Below are 17827 nucleotides of genomic sequence, written 5' to 3'. Positions count from 1 at the left end.
TGGCTGATGACGAGGCCCTCGCACAACAAAGCGTCTGTCAATCAAAACTGCCATGTCCAATATTTTTTTTATTAATTAACATCTGCTTCTCTTTATCATGTGAACTGTGAGCAGAGATGACAGAGCTGGTGACATCATGGAAAGACTGTTTCCATATAAACTGTTTCCTCGTCTATTTGTGGCAGTGGGGTGATGTTGTGAGCGGAAAGACAGTTTCTAAACAAAAAGTCAGCAGTGTAATGACAAGCATCTGCCCTGCTGAGTATACTTTAGCAGGTTGATGAATCCCTCTCGCTGTTATATGACCTCAGTGAAAAGAGAAACTCTCCTCCGGGGATTAATGGAGCTCTACATAATCGTTTTATTCATTCAGTATTCTTCTTTATGTTGTAAATTCCCTCTTAGACTGAGTAAATAGTCCCTGGATCCTTGCCCAGTGCAGATTCCTCCTGCATAATGGAGGCCAAACATATTTCCGTTAAAGGGACAGTTCATCCCAAAGTCAATAAAACACGATTGTCATCTTATCATACGGCTGTTTATCCGTACAGATAGTTTCGGTGTGAGTTGCAGAGTGTTGGAGATATCGGCCGTAGAGATGTCTGTCTTCTCTCAAATATAATAGACGGCTCATCTTGTGGTGCTCAGAGCAACAAAAATACATTTTAGAAACTCAACAGCGATGTCTCTTTCAAGATATCATAATCTGGTTACTCATGATAATACACAGGCCTTGTTGTGAGCAGTTTCACGGAGGAACTATTTTATTTCTACCGAACTGCGTCCACCATCACATCACAGTGCAGAAGAAAGCGTGCGTCTATGAGAGGCTTGTGCTTTTGACACAGGTGGTTTTTGAGGGGGTTTAGCACCCTTATGTCCAAGGTGGGTTTTTTTCTGAGGCCAACATATGTTGTTTTAATGATTTGTTCTGGGTAAAAACGCTGTGCTCGTCACTGTCACTTCAGCTGTCCAGTCACAGTGGAGAGGGGACAAACAGCCTGTCGTGATGATAAACTGTCACATCTGACAAGTACAAGTGCTGAACAACAACAACAACAACAATGGAGGAGAAATCTGTTATTATAAATACTATTTCCTCTCATGAACCCACACAGATCAGCAGGTCCGTCAGAGCATGCTTCAGCCTTCCCCTCATCTGCAGCAGGTCGGCTACTCTAACCCTCCCTGTGCCAACATGTTTAGTTCTGCCAATATCCCAAATCATAGCAACCAGACACAACCAGACACAACCAGACACAACCAAAGCGTCTCCGCTGGGCGTTTCCTGACGCGTTACTGGCGTTTTGAGCTGGGAAAAAAACCCATCTTGGTGGACATGCAGCCTAAGTCTTGTTTTGCCCCCTCTAATATTGACCACGATAAAACTTTATCTAGGGCTAAAACAAAGCAAAGGAATTGCCTTTTGCTGCTTATTTTGATAAATATTGTAAAAAAAAGAAAAAAGAAAAAAGTGCTCTGCTATTGCTATGTTCTGCAGTGAGCGTATTTAATAAATATATTCTTTGTTTTTAAAGCGGTGGCCTTCTATAGCTGTATTTAAGACTTTCTGATGCTATTGCATGGTTAAATCCATGAAAAGCCCCCTCCTTGCGATCATTTTTTTTTTTTAGTTTTTTACTTTTATTCAACAGTATAGCAGTAAAGAGAAAGGGGATGACATGGAGCAAAGGACCGTGGGTGGGTCTGCATGGTGATACAGTTGGCGGGTGTTGTTTTGATAGAAAGAAAATAGTTCTTACATGAAACTGTTCCCAATAAAGTCTGAGTAATTGGGTCATGATCGCTGGAAAGAGACACTGCTGTTGCAAATGTATTTTTTTGGTGCTATGAGCACCACAAGCCGCATGACGTCTAGTTGCATTATATTGGAGAGAAGGCAGACATCTCTACGGCCGATTTCTCCAACACTCTGCAGCTCACACCAAAACAGTTAAGACTGAAATATAGCACTACAGGTAAGAAGAAGAATGTGTTTTATTTTTTATTCTTGGTTGAACTGTCCCTTTAATATTCAATTTCAGCCAAACGTGGAAGGACAGCAAACAGCAGAGGAAAGAGCAGAGAAAATGAGAAGGGATAGAAAGAGAGGAACACAGAGTGAGGAGGGTGTGACCTTAATCCCAGAGTGGGAAAGAAAGACACACACTCACTGAAACATGCATGCACGCGCGCACACACACACACACACACATCTGGTCCAGCCAGTTTCTACTTTGTATCTCAGATGAAAAGTATGTGGGAGGTTAAACTTCTCAAACTGTATTACTCTTTACCCTAAAGAGGTGAGTCAGCACTCGAGTCGGTTGATAAGTTCCTGAGTGAGCTGTCATTCACAAGGATCAAGGGTGTGGTTGTTTGGTTTTGTTAATGCTGAAGCTCACTGATGAGTCGCCGCCTCTTCAATAGACTCTCTGTAGTCGTGTGAGGGAGCATGACCATTTCCATTTTGTTATCATATCACTCAGGTAACATCTGTAAATTTGCACAGGCAAATGTTTTAATGGCACCGACATACCTGACAGCAAGGGCCAACATCACCACACACGCTGCAGAGTCATGCAGAGTACTGCATGGCGCCTCTGTGACTTACACGCAAGCCACTACATGTTACCGCAGCCCGCCAAGAACATCAGGTAGGCTACTGTTCCAGATGAAGGCAGCCATGCCGCTACAGATTCTGTTACTGACACCCCGTCTCTGTCCAAAAAGCCCCCAGCGAACGCTCTCTGTCTCATCAGACAACAATGAACAACATGCAAGGTTATTGCTGGAGGAAAATGTGTCAAGAATGTGACAAGGCAGCTGTATGTGAGCCAACAGCAGGTCTCCATCCCATTCATTCATGTTACTCTAACCATCTGAATCCTAACATGTTACTCCAACAAAAAACACACATAGGGGAATACAGTGGGTGTTAATAGTCCAGTGCAAGGCAGCGATTTTAATATATTTTGGGGGAGACACATAGGCCCCCCTGACCCTTACCTGCAAAATGTCACTCAAACTAACCTGTACTGACCAGGAAGAGATTCAAAATGACCCCCAAAATACACAAACTGGCCAAAAGAAACACAAAATTACCTCTAGGAGACACAAAATAACCAAAAAAAGACATAAAATACCTCAAAGAAAAACAAAACCCGCAAAAAAAAGACACACAATTACCTCAAAGATTCATTAAAAAGCTGCAAAGAGACAAAAACAACAAAAAAGAGGCAAAAGCATCCCAAAGTCTGTGTGTCTTGCCCCTGTGTAGAAGACCTGGTGGGGCCTTTTGCATATCTGTGCCTCGTGGCCTAAAGTGTTAGAGGCCCCTCTGGCCCTCACCTGCAAAATGTCACTACATTTAACATGTATCATCAAGACTCAGACTCAAAAAGACCACAAAGAGACACAAAACGACCAAAAAGGATACAAAATGATCTCAAAGAGACACAAACAACCTAAAAAAGACACAAAATACATGATGGAGACACAAAATTAGCCAAAAGACACAAAACATCTACAGAGACACAAACAAGAAAAAAAGTCAAAACTGCCACAAAGTCTTTGTCTTACCTGTATGTGTAGAGCTGGTGGGGCCTTTTGCATATCTGTGCTCAGGGGCCAATGTGGCTTTCACCTGTAAAATGACATTCAATTGAATATATGCCGTCAAGAAAGAGACTTAAAACACCATAAAGAGACACAAAACAGCCAAAAAGACACAAATTAATCTCAAAGAGACACAAAACAACCATACAGAGACAAAAATAACAAAAAGAGGCAAAAGAACCATAAATGTTGTGTCTTGCACCTATGTAGAAAAACGCAGGCTGTGGCATGTGGGCCAAATCAGGCTGTTGAGTGCCAGGTTGCCCCACAACAATTTTCCAATTCACAATAAAAGTGAAATGATTCACATTGGGAACTATTTAGGTACTTTTAGTAAAAGGTTTGCACCCTGCCCTCAAAATAAAAAAAAAGTCGTAAAATCCGAGAAATGTCCTAAAATCCTAGAAACATCTTTAAGTCCTAGAAATGTCCTAAAATCCAAGAAAGGTTCAAAATCCTGGAAAAATCCTAAAATCCTAAAAACTTCTGAAAATATTAGAAACATGTATAGGACTGCTGTGACTGACGCCCCCCGGCCTCTTGCCATTTTGCAAAAGTGGGCCCCAAACAAAGCAGTTTGAGTATCCCTGATGTAAATAGTTGCAGTTGACAAACTTCATAGCCCGAAAAGTTGCACTTTGCAGATGAGGCGCACTGCCCTCATGTGGTCAGAGCTTTATGAGTAACTACACAGAGTATTTTCTCTGTGCATGTGTGAGACAGACAGACAGATACACAGGGAGAGAGCTGAAAGTGTGGGCTCCTCCAGCCGGCCTATATCTGTCTCCAGACTCCCACATGAAATGCAGACAAGAAGAAAAGAAGGTGTCTCGTCTGGGGCGCAATGGTGACCCAAATCCTCGCGCTACACCACACCCCCCGGAGCATCTCATTACGTCAGACTCCATAATGACCCACGAGAGCAGAGCTGTATTATTAACACACCTGACACAAAATGACCTGGTGTTTAACTTTAAATATGCCAGGACGCCGCTATATGTCAGTGAATGTGGGCACTAAGTCTGGATTTCCAAATGCCTCATTTTATTCTATCAGAGGGAGAGAGCCACACATCACGGCTGCGTACATTTCGTGTCCAATAAGGGGGGGTCGTCTTTAAAAACGCGTTTTTAACATGATTTATTAATATATGTTATTTACGTATTCGTTAGCGTGGCATTTTTAAGCGCTAAAATCGTTGACAGTGACGTATTTTTCTATAGTTAATGTAATTCTGTGGACAATTTAGACATACATTTTGAACGACCACCCCTACAAAACATTGGTACGCGCCACTCCCTGCCGTTAGCCGTTGTTGTATCCCGAGCTACTGAACAGATATGTTGCGATACTAACTAGCTACACACTGGCCCAAAAGCCACGAAAAGATGCGCCTTCACGGGATTAAAACAATAAAACAAACGCCAAGAAGTCCGGAAAAACTTTGCCCAACTGTGCCCAAACTTTGATAAGACTACCAGTTTAAATCACTTCCTTTCAGTTTCGAGTGTGTTAGCATTGTTTTATCTCACCACTGTTGCCGTTGTGGACGCGTTTTTTTTTTCTTCTGGAGCAGTCCAGTCTTGATGAATTCACCGAAAAAAGACGGAGATGATGATGTGCCCGTTAAAGACCCGGTAAAATACGGCGAATTGGTCATTTTGGGGTAAGTCTCTTCCAAATTAAAGCCATAGTAAAAAAAAAATAAATAAATGTGTAGGCAGGGTGAAACGCTCCAGCGGCAAATTAACGTTTAATATGTAGCGGCAGCATCGGCACAATAAAGCCAACAGATGACGTGTGAGTTTAGCTTTAATCCAACGCTTTATAGTCGGGTTTTTTTGCTCACTAAATCTTCAATAGAAGCACATTTTAGCTCATTTACAGCACAAAACCGTCCTATATCACCAAATTGTGACTGTGTAGTAATGTTACAAACTAACTTTATGCCACAAATGAGAGTATATTTTCAAAACTATGCCACTGTGTTGTTTCCACATCATGCATGGAGTGCTAAAGCTGCAAAATGTGTTGTAGCTGTAGCACACAAGGCTACTACGGATGTAGCTTTTTCATCAATGGTTGTATAGTGGCTGCTCAGGCTGAAAATCCCAATGATGTCATACTATGCTGCTAAAAGTAGGACTAGGGTGATATCATTGTCTGCAAAATGCATTGCTCATATGATGTTATAACTAATTAATAAACAGCCAGATGACCACCCATGCCAAAGGAAGAAGGAGATGGAGGAGGAGAAAAGCCCCTCGACATCACCCACACACAGTAGGCAGGATGTGCTGATGACAGCCACCAGCTTCCACAGCATTTCCACCCCTACAGCTCCACACTGTGCAGAGTCTGCAGGGACCAGAAATGCCACAACACACACACACACACACACACACACACAGACACACAGACACAGTCATATCCAGGCTTACAGGCCTCCCTTTTGCCCTGCAGAGCTTCCTGTGTATGCCAAAGATAACTGACCTAATGGCCTATCTCTTCCCCTCTGGCTGAACATGGAGTTAGGAGGCTGTAGCCCGCCTGCATCAGAATACTGATCAGTCCTCGTCATCTGACTTGTTTGAACAGAGCGGTCCTGTTACACCCTCGGACCAGAATTGATCGTTTTAATGCCTATTTTGAGGTTTGGGGCATGCAAGTTAAATGCAAGCGTGCTCTGCGGCGAGCACCACCATGCTTTATGTGGCTCATTGAGGGCTGCATTTGTATAATTTCGCTTTAAGAGAGTAGTGATTGAGGTTTGGATTGATGCTGTTTGGCAAGTGATGGCCACAGGCTTTCAGGCTATTATAGGTATCATGTCAGGAGAAATCGATATTGCTGTAACTTTAAGGTTGCTTCTGTTATTTCTGTTATTTTGTTAGGCAGCATGATTTAGTTTGTTAGAAATGTCACATTCTGAAATACAGTTGCAGTTCACTGCTGTGTTAACGTCATTACATAGGTGATCCCGAATCCAGATCAATGGGACTTTTCATGGTTCAGACCCATTTTCAGTTGTGTCCCCGCTTAACATTTTGTGCCGTTGGTCTTGCTGTTTTGTATAAAAGGTGAGATTGTGAGGGCGGCGTTGTCTCGCTTTTTAAAAGGATCTAACCAGTGCCTAGAAATCTCTACTTCCCCGGCAAAACTCAGCCAAATGACATGTTGTTGGGCGGAGTTTTGCTGGCTTTACAGATGTTGCTCGAACTAGACTGTACATCTGCATTTTTGTGTTGACCGCCAACCGTGCTGCCACCGCGGACACAAAGAGTATGTCAAACTCAAACCGAAATCTGAACAAACAATTAAATTAGGCTGCGCTGATTGAAGATTATGTGACTGCACTGCCTGTTTCTCGCCAAATGTGTTTTCAGAAACATATTTTAACGCCCTGTTTAGCTGTGATAGTGTGAATTTGTGAACAGGAAGTGGGGACCGTACTGAGAAAGTAAGCAGTGCTGATCAAACGTAACCAAGTTTCTGTCACTGCGTTGCCTATTTCTCACCTCAGATGTTTCCGAAAGAATTTTTAGATTTCCGTTTAACAGCAATACAAGATCCGGCTGGCTGCCGTTGTTTTGTTTTTGTCACCTAACAGATGGAGCATTTATCAGTCTGTTATGGCACGTTGCGTTCTGGTAGTTGAGGGTTTTCTACCTCTTGAGCAAAATCATCTTTTTCTCTGTTTTCTCTAGTCCTGTAGCACCAATTTCAAAAGTAGTAACAGCACTGACAGGGAGCAGGATGGGTGTGACTGTTTAATGCATATAACATGACATATTGGCATGCTGATACTATTGTTATTGTTCAGAAAGAGCTGCCGACACGTATGTTTTATTTCACACTATAGACTGCTGTTGTGTTAAATGTCATGCCCTTCACAGCTCTTTTTTAAAATGTATTTATTTATTTAACCAGAAAAACCTCTGTAGCAACAAAAGCTACAGAAAAACAACATTGATCAAAATATACAACTCCAAAGCAACAATTTAACAGCCAAAAAAGAAAACATGTTGGTTCTGCGATGTCGGCATGCTGTCTAAAATCACACACTGAAGCGGGATTATGCTCACTGTCGTTTGATTTTGTGTAAAAATGCAAAGGACGCATAAAGAAGGGACTTCATAGCGGCCCTATATAGTCCGATCTCAGTGTAAAATGGGCTGTTGTCAGCAGATACCAGGTGTCAGACCAGACTGCTCTCTCTGCTGCTTCCTGTCAGATGTATTTTCCCGGCCTGTTTTGCGCAAAGTGTATTTCGACTTTGCATCTGTCAGCCTTGATGATCACATGCCCCGTGTGGTCGATGCCTGCTTCACTGCAGGCCTTGTGATCTTTGCAGTGGCTGCCTGCCACCGCTCGTTACCTTACTTAGCCTGGACACCGTGTACAGTGCGGCCCCTGCATCTCACTCATGTAACCCGTCACCCTCTCATCTCCCGCACACCTTTTTATCTTGGCCGTTAACCCCTCTCATCACTGTCGCATTCCTCCGTCTCTCGCCCAGACCTTTTGCTGCCAGCCTCCCAGTGTTTTGCTGAGTGCTGACTTTCACAGAGGCAGACCCTCCTCGGTGGCTTGCCCTCAACGAAAATAAACTCGGTGTCGAGGGGCAGAGGGAGTGAATATTTCATACTGTGCTTTATGGCGTGCACACATGCGTGATGCGGGCCAGAACTGCCCAGGCAGATCTTGTGGAGCTGCTCTTCCGCCGGCCTTTACCCTCGACCCTCTGCCTAGCATCCTCTCTCCTTCTTGTCTCTTTGCACCCTGCCCTTTCATTGCATTAATTTACCTTTTCTGCTTCTGCTGCTCATGATGGCATCTGACTTCTTTTCTGTTTCTGTTTCTGTCAACGATACCGTTCTCTTTCTGTGAGCTGATTTTTCTCTCCTGTGCCCTCTTATTCTCACTCCCATTTCATATATTTTGCTTTTAACCAGACCTCTCTGAAGCCCGTCCTCCTCGTGTGTCTTCATTTCCCAACACAGACCATCTATTGTCAGCCGGGGTCCAGTTTAAACTGACAGGCAGGGCCGTGGAGGGAGCAGGTAGCACTGGGTCATTGTCTGTGATTATAAGTAAATGTGGCCTGTTTTTAGGTTTTTCCGGCTATTGCACCTGATTTGATCCTCAGCATGCCCTGATCTGGCGTTAGGGTTGGTACCCACAGAATATTAATTTTGGTCCTGAGATTCCTGGAAGTGAAGCAGATTAAAAATGCATAGTGTCAACAAACTTCCCTCAGACACACACACAAACTTAACCAGCAAAAAACATTTTTCTATCAAAAACAATCTGCTAGCCCAAACATTAAAAAAAAATCATATCAAGATAAAACAAGAGAGGTAAAAAAATATTTCATTTTTGCAACAACTCAGGTCAGAAATGTTGATGACTGACTGGACTTCTATCTTAACCCTTTCAAAATAAGCAACTTAACAAGACATAGCCCAAAAATGAGAAAAAATGAAAATAAGCAAATATAAATTATGAAACATATATAGTTTTTAATATTTTTTGTATTATTATATTATTAGTATTTTTTTTCCTGTAAACTAATTTTAAATATAACAAATAACAAGTGTATAAATATTGTTTTTTTAAATATTTTATATTATATAATCCTCCTTTTTTTGTAACTAAATCTTAGGTAATATTCTTGTCACATTTCTCTAATATCTTGCAATTTGTGGGACATTTCTTGCCAGGTTGGGGATTGATTTTTTGCCCCATGTTTTAGAAAGAAAACAAATACGTTTTAGAAACCAAGTTGCTCAAGTTGCAAAGGGTCAAACAGCTTGCAAAAAGCGTCTAAACGCAGCCCAAGAACACATATAACAAATGCCCACCACACGTTACCAGAGCCAAAAGTGACGTCTTAAAACTGCAGTCTGGCCAGCAGGAAAAAACCCAAAGTATTACATTAGTAATGATCTAAAATGAAGATGTAGAGGGACATTTTTGCACTGGAAAAGCTAGGACCAGCAGCTTATTGGCATTTTCTTTTTATGTATTAATTGCTAAATCAATTTTCAAAATTGTCATTGATTAATTTTTTATTAAGAGAGACTCCTCGATGAATCAATCATAGTTTCAGTTTTATTGTACAAACACTGTCAAAGCACACAGTGGTTTCTTCTGCCTTCACTGCGAGGACACGGAGAGACACATCAGAGCAGAGCCGGACCAGATGTCCTCTGATCTGATCAAGTCTGAAGGCCAGTGAAGACTGTTATTGTCCCTCAAAGTCTTCTTGCCCTCTGGGTATCCTCTGAATAGTTTTAATAAGAGCCATGCTCTGCTGATTAGTGGAAAGCCTAAAACCGGCTCGCTACCTTCTGCGTGAACTCAAACTGTGACAATGATGTTCTGCTCTGCCTCAAGAAGAATGTGGGGCAAAGTCAGTTTTTTAGTTTGCACCGACACCAGAAAGGTTTTAAAGGGACTGTTCACCCCGAAATCAAAACAAAGCTATTCCTTCTTACCTTTAGTGCTGTTTATCCGAGCAGATTGTTTTGGTGTGAGTGCAGAGTGTTGGAGATATCGGCCGTAGAGATGGCTGTCTTCTCGTTGATATAATGGAACTAGATAGCATTCGGCTGGAGGTGCTCAAAGTACCAAACACAGAGAGAAGAATCCGGTTTCATGAAGGTACTATTTTTTTTCCACCAAACTGCACCCACCAACCGTATCACCGTGCAGAAGGAAGCTTGTATCCACACACGTACACGTTCTTATACCTGTGACAAGGTGAGATGTAAACATTAACAGCATCCTTGTCGGCTGCGTTGTAATCTTAGCAGCTGAGTGGTGCCAAGTGAGCTAGGACAAGATGCCACTTCCTTCTGTTTAGGGTTGGATAGAGTTCATATTGTAACTGATACAACAATACCCTTTTTTTCAGTACTTAAAATTTTCTTAAACCACAAAAATGGAATTTTTGAACAAGCTGCATGCAGGAGATTCAACTGAAATTGTGCTTATTTCTAATCACACACAGAGCTAATCTGCTGTCTCTGTCTGTCCTCGTGTGTGTGTCTGCATGTCTATCAGTGATACTGGGCTATTACTAAAATAATATCAAAGAAAATAGACCAGACGCCTAAACTGTCTTGGCAGATTGGCATTACAGCGATAGTTTTGGCTCACTGGGTAGGTGCTGGAGCGAATATGGAGCTCTGGGAGCTCCATTTTTTTTTTTTTAGGTTTCAGGGCACTTAACGGCACTCCAGCCTCTTGTCTAAAGCTGGCATTCTCACCCAAATGTGCTCTCAGCATTTGGAATGAATAGATTTAAAGTACATGATAGTATCAATGTCATTTGGTTGGTAGCCTTAAAATTACCAAGTTTGGTACCTTCTGCATGGTGATTCAGTTGGCGAGTATAATTCAGTAGAAACAACATAGTTCCTCCATGAAACTGCTCACAAGAATATCTGCAGATTTTCTTGAGTAACCAAGTCATGATTTCTGGAAAGAGACATTGCTGTTGAGTTTTTCAAATGTATTTTTTTGGCGCTTTGAGCACCACAAGCCAAGAGCCTTCTAGTTCCATTATACTGGAGAGAAAGCAGACATCTGTGCGGCTGATATCTCCAGCACTCTGCAGCTCACACTAAAATAATCGAGATTGATAAAGAGCACTTTTCAATTCAATTTTATTCATAAAGCCCATTATCACAAATCACAATTTGCCTCAGAAGGCTTTACAGTATATGATATATCTCTGTCCCTGGACCTTCACAGCGACTTAGGAAAAACTGCCCCCAAAAAACTTTAACAGGGAAAAAAACGGTAGAAACCTCATGAAGTGCAACTGAGGAGGGATCCCTCTTTCAGGACGGACAGACGTGCAATGCAACCATAAAAAACAATAAAATCACACCACAGATAAGGGGCAAAATAGTTTGATTTTTGAGTGAACTGTCTCTTTAACACCATGCCTTGCTGGTTTTTAAAATAACATGAAATCTGACATCATCTCTTTAAAATAGATTTGATATTGAATTATAAAACTCTCAGGGTCTAGAATACATTATTTACCACTCTCATTTCTATTAATTTTCATTTCTATTAATGAACACAAAACTTCAAAGTCGTATACAGAATCTAACCGAAGCAGTGAGTCAAGGCTTTTTGGCTAATGATATTGTGCGATGATGTCGTGAAAATGACTCTGTCCTGCTGAAAATGCATTTAAGATAAAGAGCGAGCTCTGCTTTGATAAGTATGACCATCAAGTACGAGCTGAGTGAGTGAGATCAAGTGGTAATTGTCCTTTTTATAAAGGGTTCAGCACTTTTATATGAATTGCAAGTGGCCTGAGTGCGATGCTTTTCAAAAGAAACTACAGTAATGTTGCTGTAAAGATGCCCAAAATCATCGGAGCATGTGCTCTAATTGCACTCATGTCTCCAGACATCTTGGCAGCATCAGTGACTTTATTTATAGCTTTACTTTTCCCAGGAGTAATGACAGATCATAAATACAGTATGCAAACAAAATAACAGTGTTTCCCGCATCATTAGGCTTCCTCGATAAATAGATGAAGTGGAATGAACACATGCGAGCTTGTCGACTGAGTTGTGATGTGCTTCTGTCCGCGCTCACATTTTATTTCTTCCTCCAGGTACAATGGCTCTCTTCCAAGCGGAGACCGTGGGCGCAGAAAGAGCCGCTTCGCTCTGTACCGAAGGGCCAAGGCCAACGGTGTCAAACCCAGCGCTGTGCACATCCTCAACACGCCACAGGACAGCAAGGTACGTGTGTGTGAGCGTGTTTGTGTATTGTTTTATCAGCGTGCAACATTAGTTTCCTTCCTGTGACTCCCTGTTGCTGCTCATGAAAGAGCCAAAGGAAGGATGACTAAGCATGATGACCGGTGTGTGTGGGCTGTCTATCCATGCGTGTGCGTGTGTGTGCGTGTGCGCCTTCATACGGATGCATGATTGTTGACACATGTTGATGACATTGAATAAAGATAAATATTTTTATAACCATGAGGTTATACATGCTGCCATCATATGTAACATTAAAGCATGAAACTTCACTGTTATCAAATGCAGGTACATCTTATGGATTTTTTTGGGTAATGATATCATTCAGTCCAATTTTTTTTTTACCTTTATTTAAACAGGAAAGGCCATGGACGCCCTGAATACATTACAAATAAAAACAACAAAAGCACACTACAACATACATCAACAAAACATGAGAAGTGTGGCAGCTACTAAAATACATGTTAAAAACACACAACGGGCACTACATACATCAACAAAATACTGCAAAACACCAACACGTAGGACATCAACTCAAGGAAAACACACGCTTTCACTGTGCTCCATGTCAGTCAGCAGAGATTTAAACTGATTGAAAGAGATTATTGCATCTAATTATAAGAGCTTGTGAAAAATGTTCCACTTGTGTGGGGCATAATATTTAAAAGCCAATTTCCCGATGTCAGTACTGACATAATGATTTTCGAGGACCAAATAGTCTGATCTAGAGCTGTGAGACATTGTTCTATACTTAAAAGACCCGCAAGATACCCAGGAAGTTTATCAAGAGGTGCTTTGTAAATAAACAGAATAAATTGCCGATATCTTCTTGCTGCCATGTGACTGCCAAACATCTTTCCCACACAGCATCCAATGATGCATCCAGTTATGAATCTAAGGGCGGAGTGATGGACTGAGTGTAGTGGCAGAGGAGTGCATATAGATTACGTCACCATAATCCATAACAGATGAAAATGTTGATTGAACAAGTTGCAGTTCTGGGTCTTTTGTCCAAAAAATTAAAAAAGAGTTTTCCAGAAGACGAGTGCATCATCATCTCTGCTTGCTGTCGTTGCAGGCTGTCCACAGCAGGGGGCAGCACAGCATCTCTTTCACTCTGTCCCGTAACCAGACGGTGGTGGTGGAGTATTGCCATGACAACAACACAGACATGTTCCAGGTAACCACCGAGGAAATCAGAACAACAACGGCGACTTTTCTCACACATCCTCCTTTTAACTAAAATGGCTCTTTTTACAGCTAAAATAATCCCACACGTGTGATGAGTTTCTCCGAAAATACGCTGTTATGTAACGCCATCAAAGCGATTTCTACAGTGGGTGGATTATTTTAGGTCCATCGTGACCATTAGTGTAAAGACTTTAGTGGAAAATCTCCCAAGAAAGTCTATTTTTAAACACAAAGTTCTGCTCTTTTAATAGTATCACTGATTTATTTAATGTCCAGTAAATGATGACATACGTATCGCTCACTCACAGTAATGAACGTCACAATCATGTGAGAAACAAAACTCTGAAGGTTTTAGAAAATCCAAAACCTGCATGAAACTAGTGTGAATCGAAAGCTATGACTTAATGTATAGTTACATATACCAGTACTCATTTTTATTCTGATTCTTCACCTCAGTAAAAGTACTGATACCACACTGTAAAAATTCTCCTTTACAAGTAAAAGTCCTGCACTGAAAATGTTATTTTTTAAAGTATGTAAGTAAAATATGGACAATGTGCTTAAAGTATTATAGATATAAGTAATTAATGCAGTCAAAATTTGAGAGATGTTTTTGGAATTTATTAAAAAAAAAGTGACTTTAAAGAAACTTTGGAAATGTTAGGCTTTGATACAGGATGTAAACTAATTTTATTTTGAGGAAAGTTTGCTGTAACCAGGTCCTAAATGTGTGCCTGTATATTTTAAATAGTTGTGAATACATTTTTTAGAATCAAGTAATCAGTCGTTTCTGTGCTTGGACTTTTGGGTAGTTTAATTGATAAGAAAACATATTTTAATTGTAGTAAAGTTAAAAGTACAATATTTCATGCTGATATGTTGTGGAATAAAAGTACAAAGTATCATAAGAAGAAAAGACTACTCATATTTGTAAAATACGAGTACGCCTTATTTGTATTTGAGTAAATATAGTTCCATCGACGCGGGAGTGTGACCTACAGTGAGCGTTTCTCTGTGCTGTGCTCGCAGATCGGACGCTCCACAGAAAGTCCCATTGACTTCGTGGTGACAGACACCTCCGGAGGGGGGAAGGAGGGGGAGGACCCCTCCATCGCTCCCAGCACCATCTCACGCTTCGCCTGCAGAGTGGTGTGTGAACGCAACCCACCTTACACTGCACGCATCTACGCCGCAGGCTTCGACTCCTCCAAAAATATCTTCTTAGGGGTGAGTGGACCGATGATCATAACAGCAACATACTGTAGGTTCTTAATGAAAAGTCAGTGTTATTTGAGATGTTGCCTGTTGTGTTTTCTCCTGTTGTGCATTGTGCAGTGTCCTAAGTTCATGACACGGTGTTGCAATGGTTCTGGTGAAAACGCGGGCTGGTTCGAAAGATGGCACTAAAGGTCCAAGAATCCTGAATGGAACCAGTTCAAGAAATACAACTAATTTGGTGGAAAGGGAGTAACTGTAATGGGTAATAGCTGCAATTTCCACAATAAAAAATCCCCACAGCAGCAGGAATGAGATCTGAAATCGGCAACCAAGATAACATTTTTCCCTGATGTTAGCATGCAGCCACATCTACTATCGTACATGCGGCCAGGGAATGAGCGCCCATAGCGGCATTTCTTCCCATTAAAAATCACCAGTGAAAGCTTCTAAACACGCCTGAACATGTTCCAGTGGGAATATGTTCTGAGATCTGGACAAAATTAACAACATTTGCAACCAAGAATGAATGTTTCCCTGATGTTAGCTTGTAGCAGTATAGGCTACGTAATGTGAACACTTGCAGCAGTGTCCCCGGAGCAGATACCATATAAAGAAATCTGTCATGATCTGACATCATATTGTAGCCAAAGTAGAAAAAAACAGTTGGAAACAAAACATACTGAACAGTCTAAAGCCTGAAGTTTTTGCTCACAATATATACGACATAAAAGTTCTTACATAAAACACTCATAAAAGTCTGTAATCTCGTGTCTTTCCCGCCACAGGAAAAAGCAACCAAATGGAAAAACCCTGATGGGCACATGGACGGCCTGACCACCAACGGGGTGCTGGTGATGCATCCGGAGGGGTTCCCAGAGGACCCCAAACAGGGTCTGTGGAGGGAGATCTCTGTCTGTGGGGACGTCTACGCCCTGCGGGAGACACGCTCCGGACCCAGCCGGGGCAAACTGGTGAGTCACCAGTTTGGCTGTTGTGTTGTTGCATTTTGGCTGCATCGGGGTTGTGACATTTGTTTTTGGTCTCATAGTTAGCACTGGTCTATCTGTGCATCGTGTTTTACAGGCGGAGGGTGAGAGCAGCGCACTACGAGACGGTTCACTGGTCGACCTGTGTGGTGCCACCCTGCTGTGGCGCACAGGCGAGGGGCTCATGCGCGCTCCCACCCTGCGTCACCTGGAAGCACTTCGCCAGGAGCTGAATGCGTCCCGGCCCCAGTGTCCCGTCGGCCTCAGCACGCTGGCCTTTCCCAGCTTGCCACGCAGTCACAGGTGGGAGCCACCAAATATTTCCAGGGTTCCCACAGTCACGGAAAAAGTCAGGAAAATTCTCTTTGTGTAATTAAATTGTTTTTCATGAATAACCTTCCAGGTTATGTAATATAAAAGCAAATGTATTTTCTTCTAGCTGTCATGCTTTTGTCATTTTATTATGTGCCAATTTGTGACTTTCGTTTTCCATTGTGTACGTTTCTCTGTTTTTGTTCGTTTTTCTGTTCCATCTCTCCCTTCATGTATGCCAGCTACCTGAAATTACTTTTGAATAGAGTTTGGATCTGATATGTTTGAAAAACATCAGGCGGTGGGTGATAAGTGGGACAAGACAAAAAAAAATATTAAGAGTCCTTGAAAAGTCATTGAAAAGTTTTAGATTTTGTCCATGAAAAGGTGTGGGAACCCTGTGTTAAAAAAAATCCTTCTTTTTCTAAATTAATGCCAGTTAATTAAAAGTTTAAAATCCGGACGCTCTGTCGATGTCTTATTTCAGCCTTGAAGAGCGTCAGCCCTGGGTCTACCTCGCTTGCGGCCACGTCCACGGACGCCACGACTGGGGCCAGAGATCCGAGGGAGTGGAGATGCCAGGAGAGGGCGAGGGCTCCACGACCCGCCGAGAATGTCCCCTGTGCAGGAGCGTGGGCCCCTACGTGCCGCTGTGGCTGGGCTGCGAGCCTGCTGTGTACGTGGACGCTGGAGCTCCCACTCACGCTTTTGTGCCGTGCGGCCACGTCTGCTCAGAGAGGACAGCCAGGTACTGGGCCGAGACCCCGCTTCCACACGGGACGCACGCCTTTAGACCCGTCTGCCCCTTCTGCTCGTCCGCCCTCAGCACCCCCGGCTGGACGCGGCTCATCTTTCAGGGCCCTATCGACTAGTCGCCACTCCTCACTAGTCCACCACTATCACAGTAACAGAAAGACGCCTGAGCTTCATTCATGGTGCAAACATCAGTGTTCTGTAACGCTGTATTCACACCAAATCTGGCGTTGCGCGGATTAGCGGCAGGGATGTGCGTGATGTAGGAGTGTCAGTTAAATTGGCCTGTTTGTTGTAGAGTGGACCAACTATAGAAAGCCAATCTACGTATCTCAGTGACCGAATATTTGTCTGCAGTACGTTTGTTTATGATGGTTTAACAATTTAACAGTCACACTAACAAATGCCTTTGCAAAAAAATAAACAATATTATAGACCATAGAATATGTTAACAAAATGCATCAATTTATTAAGAAAGAAACATTTTCCCAGTATAATGCATTATAAAAAGTGCAAAAGTCAATGTAAAATAATAGAAATCTGAAAATAAAAGTAACTTCATATGATAAACATTAAAAAATAAATAGATACAAATCAAAATACATCTAGTAAAAAAATCTGTATAAAATATATGATAAAAAACTAGTTGCCAATGTTGTATAATAAAAATCCCAGTAGCTCATGGGCGCCCCATTTACAGAGGATACGTCCTCGCCAACAATGACCACGGCGTTGATTCAGACCTCTGAAGAGTCTGAATCATTTTAAAAGGCCGAGGGCTTGACTGCAACAATCAAGTTTTTAGAAAACGTTTGACTCCGTTTTTACGCTGCAGTTTTATTTATATCGGGAGCTGCAACAGAGAGAGAGTAATTTCTTATTTAAGCGACAACATCATAGTGTTTAACAGCCAATCGCAGTGCTCGATACACACAGAAGACAGAGACTAGATTGATT

The 17827-nt window shown here is 42.1% G+C and overlaps 1 protein-coding gene across 1 annotated transcript; it reads left to right on the top strand.

The window, feature by feature from the left end:
- The first annotated feature begins 4955 nt into the window (after positions 1–4955).
- LOC121955390 (E3 ubiquitin-protein ligase pellino homolog 2) lies at positions 4956–17322 on the top strand. Its single transcript, XM_042503331.1, has 7 exons — positions 4956–5284; positions 12263–12392; positions 13489–13590; positions 14631–14828; positions 15605–15790; positions 15903–16108; positions 16605–17322. Exons 1-7 carry the CDS (start codon positions 5205–5207, stop codon positions 16987–16989), a joined length of 1287 nt encoding a protein of 428 aa, XP_042359265.1. The 5' UTR covers positions 4956–5204; the 3' UTR covers positions 16990–17322.
- Positions 17323–17827: the final 505 nt, after the last annotated feature.

Source organism: Plectropomus leopardus, chromosome 16 (genome assembly GCF_008729295.1).
Source record: "Plectropomus leopardus isolate mb chromosome 16, YSFRI_Pleo_2.0, whole genome shotgun sequence".
NCBI lineage: Eukaryota > Metazoa > Chordata > Actinopteri > Perciformes > Serranidae > Plectropomus > Plectropomus leopardus.
The sequence above is the reverse complement of the archived record's forward strand: the minus strand, read 5'-3'. Positions and strand labels throughout refer to the sequence as shown.